General features: G+C 32.2%; 1 protein-coding gene across 1 annotated transcript; it reads right to left on the reverse strand.

Moving 5' to 3' along the window:
• Positions 1 to 775: 775 nt before the first annotated feature.
• LOC143048323 (uncharacterized) lies at positions 776 to 27,908 on the reverse strand. The gene is made up of 2 exons (XM_076221950.1): positions 27,744 to 27,908; positions 776 to 2,421 (listed from the first exon to the last, which is right to left on the reverse strand). The coding sequence occupies exon 2, from the start codon at positions 2,409 to 2,411 to the stop codon at positions 1,035 to 1,037; it is 1,377 nt and encodes a 458-aa protein (XP_076078065.1). The 5' UTR covers positions 2,412 to 2,421; positions 27,744 to 27,908; the 3' UTR covers positions 776 to 1,034.
• Between the last annotated feature and the right edge of the window lie 85 nt (positions 27,909 to 27,993).

Raw genomic sequence — 27,993 nt, forward strand, 5'->3', positions numbered from 1 at the left:
ACAAATCAGTCTTAATTTATGTATAATTGCACTTCAATTATTCCATTATTCCTATGCATATTTATTATAATGATTTGGCCTTGTATGTATGTTTCTTTTTTTATCTACTAGTAAATCACATCCGAAATGAATGACAGACGGACATATATACAAAACTTAATGAATAATTGAAATAAAGATGTTTGCGTTATATCGCAAAGGTTTGCGTTATATCGCAAAGGTTTGCGTTATAACGCAAAGGTTTGCGTTGTAACGCAAAGGTTTGCGTTATAACGCAAAAGGTTTGCGTTATAACGCAAAGGTTTGCGTTATATCGCAAAGGTTTGCGTTATATCGCAAAGGTTTGCGTTATAACGCAAAGGTTTGCGTTGTAACGCAAAGGTTTGCGTTATATCGCAAAGGTTTGCGTTATAACGCAAAGGTTTGCGTTATAACGCAAAGGTTTGCGTTATATCGCAAAGGTTTGCGTTTTAACGCAAAGGTTTGCGTTATAACGCAAAGGTTTGCGTTATAACGCAAATGTTTGCGTTATAACGCAAAGGTTTGCGTTATAACGCAAACATAGGAAGAAAAATAAAAAAAAAAAATGTGTGGCGCTAATACGCTTCCGTATTATCTTCCCCTTGCTATCCCGCAATATTGGTATTTTTTTATGTCTTCTTTGCACAAAACGCAGTTCAATGTTTTTTAAGTTTCGTGCAAATAATCTTTTATTTATAGCCAACTTTCGGTTATTCTATATTTACCTCGTTTATAGATTAACTACAAATCTGAATATATAATAATCAATAATAAATTTATTTTGTATCAATAATTAAAGTCCTAGATTATGCTCATTAACACAAAAAAAGGACAGTCATGGCTTAGATCAGTTTGAACATGACATATATTTAGCTTTAAGGATTTCTGACCATATGAATGCGAGACCCATTACAAGTGTTACACATGTTTTGAAAGAACTGAGAAAAATCAATTGAAAATTGTCAAAGCTATCACAATAATATGTGTTATGTTCCCGTAATTATGACAAATATCTAAGTATCACAATCGATCCATGCACATTTGATTGCCTGTGGATCCGCAATGTTTAAGTAGTCATTCCCAAAGGAAACAGACGGCTTGGCTTCCGGAAATATTCGCCGCTCAAGGTCTTCAAGTGTATCCTGGAATCCTTGATTGATTTCTACCGACGGCCTTTGATTCTTGACGAGATTGTATGCTTGTCTGAGCAGAAACTTTTCTTGTTTCATCATATATTGGATAGCTGCAGCTGGTGCACGCGAATTGCCGTGATAACTAAAAATTAAAACTCGCCTTCCACATCGCTTGGAGCTATCAACAAATTTGTTTATTTCATCAAAGTACTGTTCGATATCTTCGGTCTCCTTGTCGTCAAGACGGATAATCAGCCTTGATCGAAAATGTCGAGAGTCGTTCCCACAGAGACATGGACAATGCAGTTTTTTGTTTGATGGAACTTGAGAGGCAGACATATTACTCATGTCAACTAGGGAATCTATCTTCAGTTTACACAATAAAGGCTCATTATAGGCAGATTCAACGCTTCCAATATACACATAGTCCAGTAATTGAGAAACGTATTCGTTCCGGAACATTTTAGATTGTAAGCAGGTTGATATATTTAGGTTTAAGTTACTTCCGGTCCTTTCAACTCTAAATGGAAGGGTGGGAGATCGAGATTTGCCAATGATTGGTTGGTCTGAATAACTGCGTCTCAATTTTTGTTTGAAAACCGACAAGTTGTTTTTCTCTAATTCCTGCACACTTTTACACTGATGTTTTGAAATTGAATGAGTGAACGATGTCGTAAATAAAAAGTCAGATTTTGGCGAACTTGTAGGTGGAAGTGAAAGATTGCGAATTGATGTTTTTGTCGATGATGAAACCGTTAATAAATTAGGAGTAATTCGCTCTACTTTTGTTTCAGTATGAATGTTTGCACTTTTTGGACGAACAGCTATATCTACTTCAATTGGAGTTACTGGTTGATTTAAATCAGGACAAGAAATATTTGTATGTATAGCAGCCTTTTTCTGTCCTTCTTTTAACGATGACAAAACCTTAATGGGTAAAAGATGTTTGTTTACCAGACTTCCGAATTTACTCTTTGTTTTGATCGATGTTGATGGATCAGTATCTGTCTGATTTTTAGTATTGAAAAACAAGTTTTTGAAAGATCGAGATCTTTTCGATACAAATTTAAGTCGGCGTTCCTCAACAGAAACAGAGGAAACGATGTCGTCTTTACTTCTTTCTGTTGTTGTTTCGTCCTTGTTTTTACTTTTGGAAACACAAAACACAGAGTCTGTCTGCTTTTTAGTCAACAATGGATTTGAATTATCAAAGTGATGATGTATTCCATGTTGTGCACAGGAATTCCCAGCAGACATTATAGTACATCTGAAAATTAAAAAAAGATAAATCTAAAGTAAACTGAGATATTCTTTGAAATAAACTTTCTTATCGATATGTATCTATGAAGTATCCATCTTTCATCAAACAGATAGTTTATATAGCATTAACACGCAATACATGAAAACAAAGGATGTTGAATCTTTAGATTAATTGCAATATCCATTTTAAATTTAAACTAATATCTAAAGAGAAACACGTGTAACGTAGCATTTCTTCTCAATGCAAAATATTTTAACTTAATAAAAGAAAACTCTGTGTGCAAGATCTGATGTTAACCAACTATTCTTTTACGTAATTTTTTTTATGACGGCAACCATTATCTTCGAAAATAGATAGTTCATTCTATTGTTCCTTAATGTTTGTGTGAGGGAGTTTGCTTCATATCTTTAAGACCAAACAGCCTATTCAGTTTTGCCAGTGATTTTCCCTTAAAATTTTGTGTGAGGGTATTTCATGATTTGAAGAACAAAATATGATGAAAAAAATTTGGAGTCACCGACTTAGTTTTGTCACTATAGCAACCTCAGTTTCGTGTTTTCCGGAATATTAACATGATATTCGCTTGTTATGTAACTTTCAAAAAAATTCTTTATATCAAACCTACAAGCATAATTCTTGTTTTACGTTAAATAGTAGATTTGTGTCTATCAAATACAGGATCGAGAATTCAAGACTCTTATTGTGTTGATCTTTAAAAACATGATTTATTTCTTTCCCGCCAAAAATAAAACATAAACATGAAAAACTTTTCCAGTATTAAAAAATATCAACCAGTGATTTCTTCATAAAAATTTCAAGAAGAAAAGTGCCATGTGTACTCTTCAAAATAAAGCGAAAAAAGTGTATGTCACCGACCTTTCAAAAAAGTTATGAGTAATTTTCATGTTTTTTTCTCGTTCGTTTCGAAGAAAAGAATTGTCTTCTTCAGAACATTGAATCTGACGTCATAGTGCAAGCTATCCTTGCTTGTGCACTTTTTGATAACAATCGAAAATTGGACGTTTGTAAAACACATTTAACAGTAACAACTATATTCATCTACTTTAGTATCCAGTAATACAATATATCACATACATGTATGTATCTCATGGTGTTGTTGCCGCACAATATTAACCTTCAGCAATACCTTCCGTCGGAATAAAAAAAATGTTTGAAATAACTTTCTACGCCGATTTTGTTATGTCCGCGTCACACTGTCCCGATTTTTACGCCGATGGCAACACGATAATGGAAATTTTCAAAATCGGGACTAATCGTATCTAGATCGGGCTATTCGAGTGCCATCTTTATCCATCGTAGAACCATCGGCCACTTTTTCTAGCCTTCGGGGACAACTTCGGGAAGGGTTCTAAATTTTTTAACATGTTAAAAAATCCCCGAAGGTGCGTCCGATGTTGAGGGTTCGTATTGAGTTCGTATCACCATCCTCACCATCGTATTGTCACCGGGAATGCATCTTTGCACATCGTATTGCATTCGTGTTTCCGTCGTTTCCATCGGGCAGTTTTGATATTACGATGTCTACACGAATGAATCCCGAATATACCCGAAGGTCTTACGATGGCAACACGACTTCGTGAAGACCTTGTAATCCCGTCGTGTTGCCATCGAATAAAAGTACGAAGGCGACAAGATGGAACTACGACGGCAATACATCCAGCTAAATATAAGTTAATGTTCGCGCTAAAATACATTTAAAGTGCCATGCGCGATATGCACTGGTCAGTCTAATACGACAGTAAAGAAAGACGTTCACAAAACATGGAGCTCATATCATATGATTCTATGAGAACAAGAAAGGCGACAGCGTTGTTTCTATTAATTCAAATGGAACAAGAAGAGCAGCTTTTACAGGCTCAGGATTTTCTTTTTAATGAAAATCATAAACGCGCCTCGTACACCAACACTGCAGGTACGCGTATATAGGGAAACCAACTTTTTCTTCATTATTCTGATTTTCTGATGTATCGTCTGAGTTGTTGTCACACGAATCCATTTGTTTCTTTCCCCTCATCCTTCCTTTTGTCTATATTATTATGATATTCTCCTGGAAAGAGCTCTTTTTGAATAAAAGGGATCAACGAACCCATTACCTTACCTTTAAGATAGATCAGAAAACATGGGCATAATTATGGGTGATTATTCAGACTAGTGCACACATTTTACAGTTTAAACAAGGCAATGCCGCGCGTGGCATCCCCTCGTATGTAACATATTGGGGACAAATATGGACACTATATTTGTATATGACACATGCAGAAAATGGTAAATTGAATATGCATATTTGATACATAAACTATTTTTTTAGAAATCAACCAAAACAATCAGTAACTGGAAATACCTTTAATATTGTCTTTAGAACCAGCAGGTAAAAAAATGAGCAACCAATTTCCTGTGTATTATGCTATTTCAAGGAGAAAAAACAAGTCCATCTGCATGACCTTGACCTTTGGCCTTGAACGTAAAAAATGTCAGATCATTACAAGGAGGAACAATATACCAAATGTGGTTAAGGTAGCAATACACAGTTAGGAGTTTAGTTTCGCATTTTGGCCCCGGTGGATTTTTCAAATAGGAAAGTTATTGTGTAATAAAATTCATTTTTAGACAGATGAGTGCTATTTTAGCCTTCAAAGATGGTTTATAAGTGCATCAAGATTATTTTTTACATGTTTTATGGGCTGTTTTCTGTTTGACAATCCGTATTTTCATAGCTAGACCGGCCATCGGTCCAGAAATTAATGTACTGTTTACAAACACTCTTTTTCTACACGAAGTTTTTGACGCAATTTTACAAAAAAATGAGACGAAAGACATATGATTTTCATTGGATTTGCTGAATGATATATGTACACAGTTTCAGAAAAGGTATTACTTCAAGCGATTGAAATTCTACTTTTAGCCAAATTTTGGGGAAATATGTGACATCTTTCCCCCCCTTTTTGCAATATTTTATAACAAATAAATGCAGATTGTTGCCATGGATACACCAAAAAGAAATTATATTTTCCCATTTTATATACTGGATATAAAATCTATGGAAGATTCTGATTACATACATATGCCCATATATGACACAAACAGTAAGCTTGATATTGCAAGAAAGCAATGAAAAGGGGATGGTAAAATTCATAAAGGCAAACTTTAGTATTTTTTCCTAACTGTTTATTGCTACCTTATGGCATACTTACCAAGCTCAGAATTGTATAATTTAAGACTTTTCATGCCACAAATCTATTGATATTTAGATTCTAAATCACCTTCTGAGTAAATTAAGTGTTTAAGAATGACAATATATGTCAATTTTATTGTTTACAGTCCTTAGCAACCAAAATTAGACATTTTGACACAAGGCTTATATTTGTACTCTATCGGCTTAACTCTTGCTTCTGATGGATTGGGCTGCATGTAGTAGCCTAAGTATTGAACGCGTTGGTTTTTTTCTTGCGAATATATCAAATTATTGTTTTTATCAAGATTTCATGTTACATTTTGGCATATATTAAATGTATAGTTAAATCAGATGTAAGAAATTGATTCCCTATCACCAAGTTTTTTAATCAAGTCTTTGGTATGCAATAAGCATAAAGATTAACATTTTTATGCTTGAAATTGCTAAATTTTATACAATGTTGCATCATCAGAGATCTTATTAAGATATTCAACATCAAAAACTGACAAAAGAGGTACAGTTTTTAAGATTTGGCTAAATATTGAGGTAGAGACAAGATTTTACACTTTGACTTGGCACCTTTCTTTAAAATCAGTTTTTGTCGCGTTTTAGTGTCAACTGCTAACCTTCATAAAATATTCATTACTCAACCAATTTTCAAAAATAAAAGGCCATTTTACTCGTATTAGCTAGCAGAACTCAGAAAATAAGTTAAAAGGGAAAATTTGAAAAAAATATATACTATTAAGGTAGCAATACACAGTTAGGAGTTTAGTTTCGCATTTTGGCCCCGGTGGATTTTTCAAATAGGAAAGTTATTGTGTAATAAAATTCATTTTTAGACAGATGAGTGCTATTTTAGCCTTCAAAGATGGTTTATAAGTGCATCAAGATTATTTTTTACATGTTTTATGGGCTGTTTTCTGTTTGACAATCCGTATTTTCATAGCTAGACCGGCCATCGGTCCAGAAATTAATGTACTGTTTACAAACACTCTTTTTCTACACGAAGTTTTTGACGCAATTTTACAAAAAAATGAGACGAAAGACATATGATTTTCATTGGATTTGCTGAATGATATATGTACACAGTTTCAGAAAAGGTATTACTTCAAGCGATTGAAATTCTACTTTTAGCCAAATTTTGGGGAAATATGTGACATCTTTCCCCCCCTTTTTGCAATATTTTATAACAAATAAATGCAGATTGTTGCCATGGATACACCAAAAAGAAATTATATTTTCCCATTTTATATACTGGATATAAAATCTATGGAAGATTCTGATTACATACATATGCCCATATATGACACAAACAGTAAGCTTGATATTGCAAGAAAGCAATGAAAAGGGGATGGTAAAATTCATAAAGGCAAACTTTAGTATTTTTTCCTAACTGTTTATTGCTACCTTATGGCATACTTACCAAGCTCAGAATTGTATAATTTAAGACTTTTCATGCCACAAATCTATTGATATTTAGATTCTAAATCACCTTCTGAGTAAATTAAGTGTTTAAGAATGACAATATATGTCAATTTTATTGTTTACAGTCCTTAGCAACCAAAATTAGACATTTTGACACAAGGCTTATATTTGTACTCTATCGGCTTAACTCTTGCTTCTGATGGATTGGGCTGCATGTAGTAGCCTAAGTATTGAACGCGTTGGTTTTTTTCTTGCGAATATATCAAATTATTGTTTTTATCAAGATTTCATGTTACATTTTGGCATATATTAAATGTATAGTTAAATCAGATGTAAGAAATTGATTCCCTATCACCAAGTTTTTTAATCAAGTCTTTGGTATGCAATAAGCATAAAGATTAACATTTTTATGCTTGAAATTGCTAAATTTTATACAATGTTGCATCATCAGAGATCTTATTAAGATATTCAACATCAAAAACTGACAAAAGAGGTACAGTTTTTAAGATTTGGCTAAATATTGAGGTAGAGACAAGATTTTACACTTTGACTTGGCACCTTTCTTTAAAATCAGTTTTTGTCGCGTTTTAGTGTCAACTGCTAACCTTCATAAAATATTCATTACTCAACCAATTTTCAAAAATAAAAGGCCATTTTACTCGTATTAGCTAGCAGAACTCAGAAAATAAGTTAAAAGGGAAAATTTGAAAAAAATATATACTATTAAGGTAGCAATACACAGTTAGGAGTTTAGTTTCGCATTTTGGCCCCGGTGGATTTTTCAAATAGGAAAGTTATTGTGTAATAAAATTCATTTTTAGACAGATGAGTGCTATTTTAGCCTTCAAAGATGGTTTATAAGTGCATCAAGATTATTTTTTACATGTTTTATGGGCTGTTTTCTGTTTGACAATCCGTATTTTCATAGCTAGACCGGCCATCGGTCCAGAAATTAATGTACTGTTTACAAACACTCTTTTTCTACACGAAGTTTTTGACGCAATTTTACAAAAAAATGAGACGAAAGACATATGATTTTCATTGGATTTGCTGAATGATATATGTACACAGTTTCAGAAAAGGTATTACTTCAAGCGATTGAAATTCTACTTTTAGCCAAATTTTGGGGAAATATGTGACATCTTTCCCCCCCTTTTTGCAATATTTTATAACAAATAAATGCAGATTGTTGCCATGGATACACCAAAAAGAAATTATATTTTCCCATTTTATATACTGGATATAAAATCTATGGAAGATTCTGATTACATACATATGCCCATATATGACACAAACAGTAAGCTTGATATTGCAAGAAAGCAATGAAAAGGGGATGGTAAAATTCATAAAGGCAAACTTTAGTATTTTTTCCTAACTGTTTATTGCTACCTTATGGCATACTTACCAAGCTCAGAATTGTATAATTTAAGACTTTTCATGCCACAAATCTATTGATATTTAGATTCTAAATCACCTTCTGAGTAAATTAAGTGTTTAAGAATGACAATATATGTCAATTTTATTGTTTACAGTCCTTAGCAACCAAAATTAGACATTTTGACACAAGGCTTATATTTGTACTCTATCGGCTTAACTCTTGCTTCTGATGGATTGGGCTGCATGTAGTAGCCTAAGTATTGAACGCGTTGGTTTTTTTCTTGCGAATATATCAAATTATTGTTTTTATCAAGATTTCATGTTACATTTTGGCATATATTAAATGTATAGTTAAATCAGATGTAAGAAATTGATTCCCTATCACCAAGTTTTTTAATCAAGTCTTTGGTATGCAATAAGCATAAAGATTAACATTTTTATGCTTGAAATTGCTAAATTTTATACAATGTTGCATCATCAGAGATCTTATTAAGATATTCAACATCAAAAACTGACAAAAGAGGTACAGTTTTTAAGATTTGGCTAAATATTGAGGTAGAGACAAGATTTTACACTTTGACTTGGCACCTTTCTTTAAAATCAGTTTTTGTCGCGTTTTAGTGTCAACTGCTAACCTTCATAAAATATTCATTACTCAACCAATTTTCAAAAATAAAAGGCCATTTTACTCGTATTAGCTAGCAGAACTCAGAAAATAAGTTAAAAGGGAAAATTTGAAAAAAATATATACTATTAAGGTAGCAATACACAGTTAGGAGTTTAGTTTCGCATTTTGGCCCCGGTGGATTTTTCAAATAGGAAAGTTATTGTGTAATAAAATTCATTTTTAGACAGATGAGTGCTATTTTAGCCTTCAAAGATGGTTTATAAGTGCATCAAGATTATTTTTTACATGTTTTATGGGCTGTTTTCTGTTTGACAATCCGTATTTTCATAGCTAGACCGGCCATCGGTCCAGAAATTAATGTACTGTTTACAAACACTCTTTTTCTACACGAAGTTTTTGACGCAATTTTACAAAAAAATGAGACGAAAGACATATGATTTTCATTGGATTTGCTGAATGATATATGTACACAGTTTCAGAAAAGGTATTACTTCAAGCGATTGAAATTCTACTTTTAGCCAAATTTTGGGGAAATATGTGACATCTTTCCCCCCCTTTTTGCAATATTTTATAACAAATAAATGCAGATTGTTGCCATGGATACACCAAAAAGAAATTATATTTTCCCATTTTATATACTGGATATAAAATCTATGGAAGATTCTGATTACATACATATGCCCATATATGACACAAACAGTAAGCTTGATATTGCAAGAAAGCAATGAAAAGGGGATGGTAAAATTCATAAAGGCAAACTTTAGTATTTTTTCCTAACTGTTTATTGCTACCTTATGGCATACTTACCAAGCTCAGAATTGTATAATTTAAGACTTTTCATGCCACAAATCTATTGATATTTAGATTCTAAATCACCTTCTGAGTAAATTAAGTGTTTAAGAATGACAATATATGTCAATTTTATTGTTTACAGTCCTTAGCAACCAAAATTAGACATTTTGACACAAGGCTTATATTTGTACTCTATCGGCTTAACTCTTGCTTCTGATGGATTGGGCTGCATGTAGTAGCCTAAGTATTGAACGCGTTGGTTTTTTTCTTGCGAATATATCAAATTATTGTTTTTATCAAGATTTCATGTTACATTTTGGCATATATTAAATGTATAGTTAAATCAGATGTAAGAAATTGATTCCCTATCACCAAGTTTTTTAATCAAGTCTTTGGTATGCAATAAGCATAAAGATTAACATTTTTATGCTTGAAATTGCTAAATTTTATACAATGTTGCATCATCAGAGATCTTATTAAGATATTCAACATCAAAAACTGACAAAAGAGGTACAGTTTTTAAGATTTGGCTAAATATTGAGGTAGAGACAAGATTTTACACTTTGACTTGGCACCTTTCTTTAAAATCAGTTTTTGTCGCGTTTTAGTGTCAACTGCTAACCTTCATAAAATATTCATTACTCAACCAATTTTCAAAAATAAAAGGCCATTTTACTCGTATTAGCTAGCAGAACTCAGAAAATAAGTTAAAAGGGAAAATTTGAAAAAAATATATACTATTAAGGCATACTTACCAAGCTCAGAATTGTATAATTTAAGACTTTTCATGCCACAAATCTATTGATATTTAGATTCTAAATCACCTTCTGAGTAAATTAAGTGTTTAAGAATGACAATATATGTCAATTTTATTGTTTACAGTCCTTAGCAACCAAAATTAGACATTTTGACACAAGGCTTATATTTGTACTCTATCGGCTTAACTCTTGCTTCTGATGGATTGGGCTGCATGTAGTAGCCTAAGTATTGAACGCGTTGGTTTTTTTCTTGCGAATATATCAAATTATTGTTTTTATCAAGATTTCATGTTACATTTTGGCATATATTAAATGTATAGTTAAATCAGATGTAAGAAATTGATTCCCTATCACCAAGTTTTTTAATCAAGTCTTTGGTATGCAATAAGCATAAAGATTAACATTTTTATGCTTGAAATTGCTAAATTTTATACAATGTTGCATCATCAGAGATCTTATTAAGATATTCAACATCAAAAACTGACAAAAGAGGTACAGTTTTTAAGATTTGGCTAAATATTGAGGTAGAGACAAGATTTTACACTTTGACTTGGCACCTTTCTTTAAAATCAGTTTTTGTCGCGTTTTAGTGTCAACTGCTAACCTTCATAAAATATTCATTACTCAACCAATTTTCAAAAATAAAAGGCCATTTTACTCGTATTAGCTAGCAGAACTCAGAAAATAAGTTAAAAGGGAAAATTTGAAAAAAATATATACTATTAAGGTAGCAATACACAGTTAGGAGTTTAGTTTCGCATTTTGGCCCCGGTGGATTTTTCAAATAGGAAAGTTATTGTGTAATAAAATTCATTTTTAGACAGATGAGTGCTATTTTAGCCTTCAAAGATGGTTTATAAGTGCATCAAGATTATTTTTTACATGTTTTATGGGCTGTTTTCTGTTTGACAATCCGTATTTTCATAGCTAGACCGGCCATCGGTCCAGAAATTAATGTACTGTTTACAAACACTCTTTTTCTACACGAAGTTTTTGACGCAATTTTACAAAAAAATGAGACGAAAGACATATGATTTTCATTGGATTTGCTGAATGATATATGTACACAGTTTCAGAAAAGGTATTACTTCAAGCGATTGAAATTCTACTTTTAGCCAAATTTTGGGGAAATATGTGACATCTTTCCCCCCCTTTTTGCAATATTTTATAACAAATAAATGCAGATTGTTGCCATGGATACACCAAAAAGAAATTATATTTTCCCATTTTATATACTGGATATAAAATCTATGGAAGATTCTGATTACATACATATGCCCATATATGACACAAACAGTAAGCTTGATATTGCAAGAAAGCAATGAAAAGGGGATGGTAAAATTCATAAAGGCAAACTTTAGTATTTTTTCCTAACTGTTTATTGCTACCTTATGGCATACTTACCAAGCTCAGAATTGTATAATTTAAGACTTTTCATGCCACAAATCTATTGATATTTAGATTCTAAATCACCTTCTGAGTAAATTAAGTGTTTAAGAATGACAATATATGTCAATTTTATTGTTTACAGTCCTTAGCAACCAAAATTAGACATTTTGACACAAGGCTTATATTTGTACTCTATCGGCTTAACTCTTGCTTCTGATGGATTGGGCTGCATGTAGTAGCCTAAGTATTGAACGCGTTGGTTTTTTTCTTGCGAATATATCAAATTATTGTTTTTATCAAGATTTCATGTTACATTTTGGCATATATTAAATGTATAGTTAAATCAGATGTAAGAAATTGATTCCCTATCACCAAGTTTTTTAATCAAGTCTTTGGTATGCAATAAGCATAAAGATTAACATTTTTATGCTTGAAATTGCTAAATTTTATACAATGTTGCATCATCAGAGATCTTATTAAGATATTCAACATCAAAAACTGACAAAAGAGGTACAGTTTTTAAGATTTGGCTAAATATTGAGGTAGAGACAAGATTTTACACTTTGACTTGGCACCTTTCTTTAAAATCAGTTTTTGTCGCGTTTTAGTGTCAACTGCTAACCTTCATAAAATATTCATTACTCAACCAATTTTCAAAAATAAAAGGCCATTTTACTCGTATTAGCTAGCAGAACTCAGAAAATAAGTTAAAAGGGAAAATTTGAAAAAAATATATACTATTAAGGTAGCAATACACAGTTAGGAGTTTAGTTTCGCATTTTGGCCCCGGTGGATTTTTCAAATAGGAAAGTTATTGTGTAATAAAATTCATTTTTAGACAGATGAGTGCTATTTTAGCCTTCAAAGATGGTTTATAAGTGCATCAAGATTATTTTTTACATGTTTTATGGGCTGTTTTCTGTTTGACAATCCGTATTTTCATAGCTAGACCGGCCATCGGTCCAGAAATTAATGTACTGTTTACAAACACTCTTTTTCTACACGAAGTTTTTGACGCAATTTTACAAAAAAATGAGACGAAAGACATATGATTTTCATTGGATTTGCTGAATGATATATGTACACAGTTTCAGAAAAGGTATTACTTCAAGCGATTGAAATTCTACTTTTAGCCAAATTTTGGGGAAATATGTGACATCTTTCCCCCCCTTTTTGCAATATTTTATAACAAATAAATGCAGATTGTTGCCATGGATACACCAAAAAGAAATTATATTTTCCCATTTTATATACTGGATATAAAATCTATGGAAGATTCTGATTACATACATATGCCCATATATGACACAAACAGTAAGCTTGATATTGCAAGAAAGCAATGAAAAGGGGATGGTAAAATTCATAAAGGCAAACTTTAGTATTTTTTCCTAACTGTTTATTGCTACCTTATGGCATACTTACCAAGCTCAGAATTGTATAATTTAAGACTTTTCATGCCACAAATCTATTGATATTTAGATTCTAAATCACCTTCTGAGTAAATTAAGTGTTTAAGAATGACAATATATGTCAATTTTATTGTTTACAGTCCTTAGCAACCAAAATTAGACATTTTGACACAAGGCTTATATTTGTACTCTATCGGCTTAACTCTTGCTTCTGATGGATTGGGCTGCATGTAGTAGCCTAAGTATTGAACGCGTTGGTTTTTTTCTTGCGAATATATCAAATTATTGTTTTTATCAAGATTTCATGTTACATTTTGGCATATATTAAATGTATAGTTAAATCAGATGTAAGAAATTGATTCCCTATCACCAAGTTTTTTAATCAAGTCTTTGGTATGCAATAAGCATAAAGATTAACATTTTTATGCTTGAAATTGCTAAATTTTATACAATGTTGCATCATCAGAGATCTTATTAAGATATTCAACATCAAAAACTGACAAAAGAGGTACAGTTTTTAAGATTTGGCTAAATATTGAGGTAGAGACAAGATTTTACACTTTGACTTGGCACCTTTCTTTAAAATCAGTTTTTGTCGCGTTTTAGTGTCAACTGCTAACCTTCATAAAATATTCATTACTCAACCAATTTTCAAAAATAAAAGGCCATTTTACTCGTATTAGCTAGCAGAACTCAGAAAATAAGTTAAAAGGGAAAATTTGAAAAAAATATATACTATTAAGGCATACTTACCAAGCTCAGAATTGTATAATTTAAGACTTTTCATGCCACAAATCTATTGATATTTAGATTCTAAATCACCTTCTGAGTAAATTAAGTGTTTAAGAATGACAATATATGTCAATTTTATTGTTTACAGTCCTTAGCAACCAAAATTAGACATTTTGACACAAGGCTTATATTTGTACTCTATCGGCTTAACTCTTGCTTCTGATGGATTGGGCTGCATGTAGTAGCCTAAGTATTGAACGCGTTGGTTTTTTTCTTGCGAATATATCAAATTATTGTTTTTATCAAGATTTCATGTTACATTTTGGCATATATTAAATGTATAGTTAAATCAGATGTAAGAAATTGATTCCCTATCACCAAGTTTTTTAATCAAGTCTTTGGTATGCAATAAGCATAAAGATTAACATTTTTATGCTTGAAATTGCTAAATTTTATACAATGTTGCATCATCAGAGATCTTATTAAGATATTCAACATCAAAAACTGACAAAAGAGGTACAGTTTTTAAGATTTGGCTAAATATTGAGGTAGAGACAAGATTTTACACTTTGACTTGGCACCTTTCTTTAAAATCAGTTTTTGTCGCGTTTTAGTGTCAACTGCTAACCTTCATAAAATATTCATTACTCAACCAATTTTCAAAAATAAAAGGCCATTTTACTCGTATTAGCTAGCAGAACTCAGAAAATAAGTTAAAAGGGAAAATTTGAAAAAAATATATACTATTAAGGTAGCAATACACAGTTAGGAGTTTAGTTTCGCATTTTGGCCCCGGTGGATTTTTCAAATAGGAAAGTTATTGTGTAATAAAATTCATTTTTAGACAGATGAGTGCTATTTTAGCCTTCAAAGATGGTTTATAAGTGCATCAAGATTATTTTTTACATGTTTTATGGGCTGTTTTCTGTTTGACAATCCGTATTTTCATAGCTAGACCGGCCATCGGTCCAGAAATTAATGTACTGTTTACAAACACTCTTTTTCTACACGAAGTTTTTGACGCAATTTTACAAAAAAATGAGACGAAAGACATATGATTTTCATTGGATTTGCTGAATGATATATGTACACAGTTTCAGAAAAGGTATTACTTCAAGCGATTGAAATTCTACTTTTAGCCAAATTTTGGGGAAATATGTGACATCTTTCCCCCCCTTTTTGCAATATTTTATAACAAATAAATGCAGATTGTTGCCATGGATACACCAAAAAGAAATTATATTTTCCCATTTTATATACTGGATATAAAATCTATGGAAGATTCTGATTACATACATATGCCCATATATGACACAAACAGTAAGCTTGATATTGCAAGAAAGCAATGAAAAGGGGATGGTAAAATTCATAAAGGCAAACTTTAGTATTTTTTCCTAACTGTTTATTGCTACCTTATGGCATACTTACCAAGCTCAGAATTGTATAATTTAAGACTTTTCATGCCACAAATCTATTGATATTTAGATTCTAAATCACCTTCTGAGTAAATTAAGTGTTTAAGAATGACAATATATGTCAATTTTATTGTTTACAGTCCTTAGCAACCAAAATTAGACATTTTGACACAAGGCTTATATTTGTACTCTATCGGCTTAACTCTTGCTTCTGATGGATTGGGCTGCATGTAGTAGCCTAAGTATTGAACGCGTTGGTTTTTTTCTTGCGAATATATCAAATTATTGTTTTTATCAAGATTTCATGTTACATTTTGGCATATATTAAATGTATAGTTAAATCAGATGTAAGAAATTGATTCCCTATCACCAAGTTTTTTAATCAAGTCTTTGGTATGCAATAAGCATAAAGATTAACATTTTTATGCTTGAAATTGCTAAATTTTATACAATGTTGCATCATCAGAGATCTTATTAAGATATTCAACATCAAAAACTGACAAAAGAGGTACAGTTTTTAAGATTTGGCTAAATATTGAGGTAGAGACAAGATTTTACACTTTGACTTGGCACCTTTCTTTAAAATCAGTTTTTGTCGCGTTTTAGTGTCAACTGCTAACCTTCATAAAATATTCATTACTCAACCAATTTTCAAAAATAAAAGGCCATTTTACTCGTATTAGCTAGCAGAACTCAGAAAATAAGTTAAAAGGGAAAATTTGAAAAAAATATATACTATTAAGGTAGCAATACACAGTTAGGAGTTTAGTTTCGCATTTTGGCCCCGGTGGATTTTTCAAATAGGAAAGTTATTGTGTAATAAAATTCATTTTTAGACAGATGAGTGCTATTTTAGCCTTCAAAGATGGTTTATAAGTGCATCAAGATTATTTTTTACATGTTTTATGGGCTGTTTTCTGTTTGACAATCCGTATTTTCATAGCTAGACCGGCCATCGGTCCAGAAATTAATGTACTGTTTACAAACACTCTTTTTCTACACGAAGTTTTTGACGCAATTTTACAAAAAAATGAGACGAAAGACATATGATTTTCATTGGATTTGCTGAATGATATATGTACACAGTTTCAGAAAAGGTATTACTTCAAGCGATTGAAATTCTACTTTTAGCCAAATTTTGGGGAAATATGTGACATCTTTCCCCCCCTTTTTGCAATATTTTATAACAAATAAATGCAGATTGTTGCCATGGATACACCAAAAAGAAATTATATTTTCCCATTTTATATACTGGATATAAAATCTATGGAAGATTCTGATTACATACATATGCCCATATATGACACAAACAGTAAGCTTGATATTGCAAGAAAGCAATGAAAAGGGGATGGTAAAATTCATAAAGGCAAACTTTAGTATTTTTTCCTAACTGTTTATTGCTACCTTATGGCATACTTACCAAGCTCAGAATTGTATAATTTAAGACTTTTCATGCCACAAATCTATTGATATTTAGATTCTAAATCACCTTCTGAGTAAATTAAGTGTTTAAGAATGACAATATATGTCAATTTTATTGTTTACAGTCCTTAGCAACCAAAATTAGACATTTTGACACAAGGCTTATATTTGTACTCTATCGGCTTAACTCTTGCTTCTGATGGATTGGGCTGCATGTAGTAGCCTAAGTATTGAACGCGTTGGTTTTTTTCTTGCGAATATATCAAATTATTGTTTTTATCAAGATTTCATGTTACATTTTGGCATATATTAAATGTATAGTTAAATCAGATGTAAGAAATTGATTCCCTATCACCAAGTTTTTTAATCAAGTCTTTGGTATGCAATAAGCATAAAGATTAACATTTTTATGCTTGAAATTGCTAAATTTTATACAATGTTGCATCATCAGAGATCTTATTAAGATATTCAACATCAAAAACTGACAAAAGAGGTACAGTTTTTAAGATTTGGCTAAATATTGAGGTAGAGACAAGATTTTACACTTTGACTTGGCACCTTTCTTTAAAATCAGTTTTTGTCGCGTTTTAGTGTCAACTGCTAACCTTCATAAAATATTCATTACTCAACCAATTTTCAAAAATAAAAGGCCATTTTACTCGTATTAGCTAGCAGAACTCAGAAAATAAGTTAAAAGGGAAAATTTGAAAAAAATATATACTATTAAGGTAGCAATACACAGTTAGGAGTTTAGTTTCGCATTTTGGCCCCGGTGGATTTTTCAAATAGGAAAGTTATTGTGTAATAAAATTCATTTTTAGACAGATGAGTGCTATTTTAGCCTTCAAAGATGGTTTATAAGTGCATCAAGATTATTTTTTACATGTTTTATGGGCTGTTTTCTGTTTGACAATCCGTATTTTCATAGCTAGACCGGCCATCGGTCCAGAAATTAATGTACTGTTTACAAACACTCTTTTTCTACACGAAGTTTTTGACGCAATTTTACAAAAAAATGAGACGAAAGACATATGATTTTCATTGGATTTGCTGAATGATATATGTACACAGTTTCAGAAAAGGTATTACTTCAAGCGATTGAAATTCTACTTTTAGCCAAATTTTGGGGAAATATGTGACATCTTTCCCCCCCTTTTTGCAATATTTTATAACAAATAAATGCAGATTGTTGCCATGGATACACCAAAAAGAAATTATATTTTCCCATTTTATATACTGGATATAAAATCTATGGAAGATTCTGATTACATACATATGCCCATATATGACACAAACAGTAAGCTTGATATTGCAAGAAAGCAATGAAAAGGGGATGGTAAAATTCATAAAGGCAAACTTTAGTATTTTTTCCTAACTGTTTATTGCTACCTAAAATCTTTTGAAGAATATTGGTTTTAGAGTGTTCACAACGGTGATATTGCCTTGTATTACAACTGCCACTGTGACCTTGACCTTTGAACTTTAAAGTCAATAGCGCTTAAGATATCCTTAACGAGTAACACCATACCAAGTTTTGAGCATTTTGGTTCTAGAGTGTCCATAACAATTTTATCTACACGCAACTTACATGTAGTAGGCGAGGGGATAATAAACTAAGTTTAATAAGAATTAGACAAAAAGATCGATTTCCCGCCATGCATGGCAGACTTGTACAGAAATGTTGTCGAAATTCTGTTCGTATCTTTTAGACATCGTATGGCCATCGCGCCATCATTGTAATCCATCGTGTAGCCTTCGTAATCCATCGTGTAGCCTTCGTGATCCATCGTGTAGGCTTCGGCTGATATATGAAGCTTAAATACCCGTCTTCGGTTAACCTTCGTATGTCCATCTTTTGCTATCGTATATAATTTCGGCACCATCGTATAGACTTCGTTATTCATCGTACTTGCTTCGGTCACTTTTTGGTATTTTAACGAGATCGGGACCAACTTCGTACGAACTTACAATTTTCGCATTCGGGTGTCCATCGTATATAAAAATCGGGACAGTGTGACGCGGGCATTAGCAAAGTCTGTTTTTGTACTCTGCCCTTCATTAGCAAAATTATTGAAAATATAAAAAAATGAAAGGTGGCACTGGCTAACTTGCAGACAATTTGACTATATCAGACTAATGTGTTTTGCATCTCAAACTATTGGGTCTATTGGTATCAAATGTTTTATTCAACTGCCAGTTAAAATAAAAAAAATCAATAAACATCCTTCCCTTAAAAAAACCCCAAAAAAAAAACATCGAAAACACCACACCCAATAACACAACTAAAGATTCACTGTAAACTGTTTTTTACTTCTATGTTTTGTGTTTAAAATATTTTAGTACTTTTTTAAAGTTTGCGCACAGATTATATTTTTTTCGCTGGCTAACTTGGCTTTGTCATCAAACTTATCATAAGTTTAGTCTCTCTTGTACGGATGTATTTTGCTTTCTTTTCAAATGCGGTTTTTATAGTGCGGCGGCTACAAGCATATTTCAGACAAATTGTGCACATCCTGCTACAAGCATGAAATTTTGCATAGACCTTCCTCAACTATTACTCTTTTATTTCAGATAGGGAGGCATTTGAAAAAAATGTCTTACTTCCTATAAAATCCAAAATGGCGGACATCATTCTTAAATCAGCCCTATATCGAAGGCTAGTATGTGAAAGGTGTGATTATCATTCTACTAACATAATATTTTGTACCAACAACGACAATCCTCTATGTTCCTTCGCCATCCATTAGCGTCTGAACTGGGTAGCATAAGAGCCAATTCCAAACTCGTCCCTCTAAACATTGCCTTAGTATATTGCACGTTTCACATGCTGGAAAAGACTGAACCAAGTTGAGGGAATACCCTCAATTAGTCTTCCCTTTTCACAAATAGTTATTTTCTTAATTCGTTAACCATGTTAACCCCATCTGATAAGTTTGTGTGATCTCACAGTAAAACTTCCGTGATTTAGGCTGATCAATCATCATTTTGTATGTTAAAGTCACATCTTCAAATGCCATCAATGTCTCCCACGCAGTCTTTTTTTTTCCTTTTCAAGCAATCAGAGAACCATATCACAACCGGTAAAGACACGGATCACAATAAGTGTGTGTAATCACTTATTGCCAGGTGCATTTGAAAGGTCATTGATATATATTTATCCAACGTTTTTTGCCCTCTAAAAAACAATCCATAGTTCGTCTACCCCTGTCACGGAATAGCAAAACAGTAATGACAGCATCATCAGTAACGACTATTCGAATCATGACTCGTGCAAGTTCGTGTTTCTTTGCATCAGACACATGCACCATGATTATATTGTCAGCCTCTTAATGTGAACATGGTGATATACTTGAAATACATCTCGAGGTAGATAAGATAGAATATCCTTAGCATTTGCTATAAGAAGCAAGAGCAACATTTAGGGGAAAGGGAATACACAGACGAATCCAGAGTCAAAACAAAATCCTCAAAATAGGCAAAGTTTTCCTAGAGGAAAATATGTGTTTTTGGAAGAGGAAATACTTATTGAAGCTATTCCCACGACTCGGCGGGTGCGAATGATTAACAAGTTTGGTATTGGTTCCTATGCTAACTAGTCCATCGCTTATGAATGGCGGAGGGAAAAATATGACCCATGGGAACTCTTTTGGACAAATCTTTGTGAGGCCTCTTCATCTTATCAGGAGTTTGTACATTATAGATGTATTTTATTTTGTTTAAATCAATCTATCCAAAACTTTACATCGAAGAAATGAATTGAGGACTCATCTTTTTAGTTTACGCCATATTGTGTTTTTTACCGGAAGTGTAAAATTTGTATTTAAACAGATAAAGATGAAAAGAATTAGTGGTTTTGAGGATGACTTAAAGCCCGAAGTTTAATGACCAGCTAAAAAAAACCTTTTTCTTTACATTTTGAAAAAAGTTGAATATTAAAATGAAAAATTATCAATATTTCTATGTCCACCATATTGGATATCACCGGAAGTAAGGGTTTAAAGACATATGTCTTATACATTGTATCCATGAAAAACACCAAAGAAAGGTTTCTGCACAATATAATGATAGTAGCAATACTTTAAAACACATTTCAATTACACTCCCTAAAAATTAGCATATTTTAGTAAAATGTCCACCATGTTGGATTTTCCCGGAAGCAGGGTTTTTGAAGACATCGAATCTATATTTATATATCCAAAATTAGTACATAACAAAGGTTTGTACCAAATATTATGATAGTAGCATGTCAATAACACCTTTTCACATACTAGCCTTCGATATTGGTCTAATTTAAGTATGATGTCCGCCATTTTAGATTTTACCGGAAGTTAGACATTTTTTTTCAAATGCCTTCCTATCTGAAATAAAAGAGAAATAGTTGAGGAAGGTCTATGAAAAATTTCATGCTTGCAGCAGGATATGCACAATTTTTCACAAAGCTGCCGTACTATTACGAGAATAGATTTATATGCTGAGTTTTATACTGTTATTTGTCTATATGGTCAGTTGTTGTCATTACAAATGATGGAATTAACTATTAAAGGTCATCGTAAGGAAAAGGCTTTAAAAGGAAAAATGTAACACAATTCATACGACAAAACTAACGGCCTAATTTATGTACAAAATAATGAACGAAAAACAAATATGTAACACATCAATAAATGAAAACCACTAAATTCGAGCTCCTGGTCACTTGGGACAGGCACATGCATACATAATGTGGTTAGAATATCCTTTTGTTATCTTCTGCCTCTCTTTGACAACTCGTACATTTATAATAGTCCATTAGTTAAAAAATGGTTTTTTAAGTATAACAGATATGTTTTATTGACTTTGCAATTGATTTTGTAACATATGAACTGAGTACAAGTCTATAATGGTACTATTACTCTCGTCAGATCAACACATCTTGTCACGTAAAACATTGATAAGGCAGTATTGACGGTGACGAAAATAAATATAGTGGAAACTATTTCAAAGCTGAAACTGGTGTCAAACTAATGTAGCTATCAATGGATATTCATGCAAAATAGGATATATTGTTGTTTGATTTATTTTCTAGGGCAATTATTCAAAGACGTGCAACAGAGGGACGAAAGATACCAGAGGGACAGTCAAACTCATAAATCGAAAATAAACTGACAACGCCATGGCTAAAAAACAAACAAAAACAAAGAGACAAACAGACAAACAATAGTACACATGACACAACATAGCAAACTAAAGAATAAGCAACACGAACCCCACCGAAAAATAGTAAATGTGAACAGAAACTCCATTAGGTAGGGTTTGCAAAGTGTACTGCAGATATAGATACAGGGCAGATGATTAGAACCCGAAAAGAGGGTATAATGGATATATGGGCGAACATTTTACCTGACTTTAGGCCACATTTGTACCCTTATAATATAGTTTCAAGACTTAAGATCATGTATCATCCCTTTCCGTAAAGAACGTGGCTGCAAAAATGGCACTTTTAAGGTGAACAGATCGTATACCCCTCAGTAGGGAATCTGCTTTCAATTTTTATACTTCGGTGGTATCGTCAGAGCTAAAATGTCTATATTCATCTGGCGTATTAAATTATAATCCTCAGGTACCTTTGATTACTATTAATGCTAAACAGCCATTTAACCAGAAAATTTAATGAAAATTGATACCATTAATCAAATTCGTAATTCAATGTCCAAATTGCACGTACAATGTACCAACAGTTTTCTTAATTTTAAGACAGAGAACTGAAATCTTCAAAGTACGAGCCATTTTAGTTTATGCATCACTGTCATGTTATGAACATAACGACGGGTGCCACATGTAGAGCATGATCTGCTTACCCTTCCGGAGCTCCTGAGACACCCCCCCCCCCCAGTTTTTGATGGGGTTCCTATTGCTTTGTGTTTATTTTTCTTTGTTGTGTTTTGTTTACTACTGTTTCTCTGTTTGTCTTTTATTTTGTAGCCATTGTGTTGTCAGTTTATTTTTCATCTTCGAGTTTGAATGTCCCTCTGGTATATTTCGCCCCTCTTATACACCTTTTTTGTATCGTTACTTAGCTCTTTTAATATAGTTTGGTTTGATGTTAACTGACTGCAATTGTTGTGGTCAACATAGATTTAAGTTTAAGAAAGATAAAATAGATTGACAAAATATGCTGCACACCCCTATATTTTGACCTTTGCAAAAAATATTAGTGCATGACACTTTTTATTCCATATTGGTATTATTTTAGTAGGCTTTTCTATATGAATTGGATTTTGAATAAAAAAGCATATTCACCTGTGAAAGTGTTATTCACCGCGCTAAACGTCACGCGCTTTTACATGCAACGTTATGGTAAAATGTTTCATGTAAAAAAAAATTGGTATATGTTTGTCATTAGATACATTTTCTTCTCTCGGACTATGGAATAAAACAATTACTGTCTTTTGTTTCGGTAAATATGGGGTTTTATTGACTTTTAAAAAACTGATATTCACTTCGGCCGTCGGCCTCAGTGAATATCATTTTTTCAAAAGTCAATAAAACCGCATATTTACCTCATCAAAAGACAGTAATTGTATACTATTCTATATTGGAATTATTTTAGTAGGTTTCTCTATATGAATTGGATTTTGAATAAAAAATCATATTCACCTGAGAAAGTGTTATTCACCGCGCTAAACGTCACGCGCTTTTACATGCAACGTTATGGTAAAATGTTTCGTGTAAAATTTGTTTTAGTATATGTTTGTCATTAAATACATTTTCTTTTCTCGGAATATGGAATAAAACAATTACTGTCTTTTGTTTCGGTAAATATGGGGTTTTATTGACTTTTGAAAAACTGATATTCACTTCGGCCGTCGGCCTCAGTGAATATCAGTTTTTCAAAAGTCAATAAAACAGCATATTTACCTCATCAAAAGACAGTAATTGTATAATATTCCATGTTATAATTGTTTATGAAACTTCACAGTAAAAGTGGCACTTGAAGTCGTACATAGAAGAACTTACAGAATACTTCATCGAAGTTTTTTTTATTATAAAAGTAGTGACGGAGTTGTCAATGATTTTTGGGTCTTGTTTATCTTGTCCTACATTGCCGGCTGTCTTTGATTATGGAACCGTATTCAAAATAAACATAGATAGGGTTAACTCAAGCTGTGAAAGTGTGACAATTAATTTTAATTTTGTTTATTTTCCCAATGATCCTCTCGAGAATATTTATACTATGAAAAAGGTTACGTCTATACTATTGATTTTAAACTTCTCATTAAAATAAATTGATATTTCTTTTTCTTTTTATACATCTGGACTATTTACATGAAATTGAAATTAGACTTCATCGTATTTTTCTTACATTAACGATGACGTTGGTATTCTGTTTATAAGCACAGAAGTCGATATCCTTTACAGAGTGTAAGAAGGCATGATTTCGTATTTATCAACAGATTAAGTATTCGATATTATAGTAATCGTGTATATTTATTTTGGAACCATATGGTGATGTTTTCATGACAATAAAAAAATTGTTTTCCAGGAAACCGATATAGATAGATAAAAATAGAGACGAAAGATACCTTCAAGTAACATTCAAATTTCTGAGTCGAAAGTATACTGGCAACGCCATGGTAAAAAAAAAAAGTGAAAAGAGAAAAAAAATAACACAACAACAGTACTCACAACACAGAAAACAAAACTGAAAAGTGAGCAACACGACTCACAAAAACTGGGAGTAATTTCAGGTGCTTCTGAAGGGTAACCAGATCCTGCTCTTCATGTGACACCCGTCGTGTAACTCCTATACATTATATCTAGTAATTAGAAAAAAGCGGATTGGTAGTTGACTTTTATCTGTTCTTAAGGGTTTTCAGTTTAAGTTTCTCGACTGTGTATCTTTAATTATATATTTCCCCGTTCAATTACTTTAGTAATACGGGAATAATTAATTTCTAGTTTGGTCATACAACATACTTATGGGTCTGTAAAAGTCTCTAGCAATTTTAAAGGGTTAACATAGATAAATTTCCCAGCAGTTTATGCGTGCATAAACTGGACCAAGTAACGAACATACAATAGTTTTTGCATACGTTTAACAATAATAATTATTTAACTATGTCGTTATTCAACATCCAAGAAACAAAGTTAAAACGCTAAGGACCCCACCCCCCACCACCCCCACTAAAAAACCAAAAGCAATTTAATAAACAACAACAAAAACCAACCAAACAGACCGACACCAAACACATAGAAGGAAACAAAATAAAAATATCTATCGGTTATTACTGTAGCCAATCATGGTGAAATGATTTGTTATATTGCAAAGCGTGTTAGAATTTGTCTATTAGGTTAAATGCTTGAAATAGTTACAACTGGACGTTAAACAAACATCAATCAATCAATTAGAAAGTCTATTCTTGCAGTTGTCAGATATTTCTTAGTCTCCGAACTTTATTTCTAAATAAGCTTGTATATTGGTGTACATATATAAGAGTGACTATTATGGCTAACATGTAACATCTTTTGTTGGTACCCAGTTTTCCTTCTTCGCATTCTTGTTTTTAATTAAAAGATTTTATTTTTTAATCTAATTGAAATATCTGACGGATTTAACCACATGCTTGCAGCCCCTAATACTCCTTAAGTTGTATGCAAATAAAAAACGAAGACAGCTATTTTTTTTAGAAGTTCATCCTGAAATGTCGGGATCTTACATTTGGACTCTTCACTCGCGAATCTACTGCGCACTATGATTGCAAATTCCTAGATTAATCCCTGAATAACTATCATATACAAACTCTTTAAATATAACTATTAAATGTTACTCCTGGCAGTGATGTCATGCATCTGAAATTGTTATTATACATTAGGAAAATGTCACAATTAAATATTTGCGAGATTTGTACTTACTTTGTAGCATCTACCATTTGTATGGCAATGACATTCATGTTTAATGTCCGGATAAGAGTCAATATTATTCACTCGGTACTTGAATATCAAAAAAGATGATTGCCAATGACATAAATCTCTACAAGAGACCAAATGACAAGACATTAAAAACTATAGGTCACCGTACAGCCTTCAACAATGAGCAAAACCCATACCGCATAGTCAGCTATAAAAGGCCACAAAATGAAAAATGTTAAACAATTCAAACTAGAAAAATAACGGCCTTATTAAAGTACAAAAAATGATCGAAAAACAAATATGTAACAAATTAACAAACGACAACCACTGAACTTGGGATAGGCACACACATACAAAATGTGGTGGGGTTAAACATGTTAGCTGGATATAAACCCTGACCCTAACCTGAAATGGTTGATTTAGTTGTTTGTTCATAAACGCGGGTATCATTTCTTTTTTTTTGGGGGGGGGGGGGGAGGAGGGTATACTCCCAGATCCCGCTTATTGTTTTGTCGTTTTGTCAGATTCCCATATCCCGCTTATCAATGTAACGATAACTTGTAAATTCTCGTGTCCCTTTGTTTCCCTTTTTCACGCTTAAAATTTTGATTTTCATTTGGCACGCTTACAATTTTTTTTCGGTCAATTTCGCATCAAGCTTAGACCCAAATGGGACCCTCATAAATGACCAGCATCAATATTTCACATAAATCCAGGAATGCAACACCTAAAAACAATTCTGGACCATTGTATTTAATCAATGGCATGTTGCGTTTGTTACATGATTAATAGACCATTAATTAATTTCCTTCCGTATATTGTATGAAGAGGTTCATTAACGTAATGGCAACTCTAATATTTATAATGACATTGTATAATTTTTCCTAGTTTATTTTTCCTAGTTTATCATGTTTAATCAGACCTGACACTCTGTCGGTTTGGACACCGTACTATATTTAACATGTCTAACATGTACTATCCTTTGAAAATTTAACAATTAAACACATATTTTTCCTAATTCAATCAGTCCTCAAATCTGCGTCTGGTGCGTTTCAACATGTACTTTCAGTTGAAACCACTATCATTTAACACTGAGGAGCACGTTATACTTCTACTTCCTTGTTTGAGCTTTAAGTAGTCATTTAATTAAAAGCTAACCTTTAAGGTTTTTTTTTAATGTTTTACATTATTCCGTACTTCAAAGTACAAAATCAATAATTAGATCTTGTTAGCTGATTCAATGTATTAGCACATACATTTGATATTTGGTTGTTAAGAAATGATACATAAAACATGTTCAGTTTTTGCGAGTTCTTAATAAATTACACATTTTTGTGTACAGTTATCTCAACAGTTTGATATGTATTACGATTCCCGGTATACATTTCATTGTTTTGTTTACACTTTTTGCATGCAACAGTCTGAAGTGTGAACAACAGTTTTCTACTGTGTGCACTATTAAAATGTACTATATAGCGTCATGTTTTAATATACAAAATGAATTACGCAGCGACATCGCGACGGAAAAAAAGAAGAAAATATATGTTTGTCTCTCTGCACATAGTTTTTTTTTTTGGCCTAGAACATTTTTATATTCTAAAATAAATCTCTTCCTCCCCTCCTCCTTCTACTATTACTACTTTTAATACCTTTATCATTACCATATTAATAATAATACTAATGTAACAATATTAAGATATTTACCTGTTTAAGAGCAGTTATAAAATTAGAAATTAAACCACCGAAGAATAAATATATTCGGAACAAATTTCTTAGAAATCCAATAATACAATAATAAGGAAAAATATTTTTCCATTAACTGACGACAGGAAAATCTCATCATGAAATTAATCAGTCGGCAAAAATTGATTTTGATTAGAAAATATCAATTTCTCTTACCTCGCACGTGTTTCTTGTTGGAACTCCTCAGTATTAATGTTTTTCCTCTTAAAACATAGTAAAAACGTTCTTTTTTGTGTAGGAAAGAGAGACCGCCACACCCTATTTCAATGGTGTTATCGTATTATTCATCTACCTGCACAGGTGAGACCGTTTCATAATTATCTCCACAGACAATAAACATGCGCGAGAAGAGGATTATTGATTATTCTTTCACAGACAATTATCATAAGTGACCATAATAACAGCA

Source organism: Mytilus galloprovincialis, chromosome 10 (assembly GCF_965363235.1).
Source record: "Mytilus galloprovincialis chromosome 10, xbMytGall1.hap1.1, whole genome shotgun sequence".
NCBI classification, from domain to species: Eukaryota; Metazoa; Mollusca; class Bivalvia; order Mytilida; family Mytilidae; genus Mytilus; species Mytilus galloprovincialis.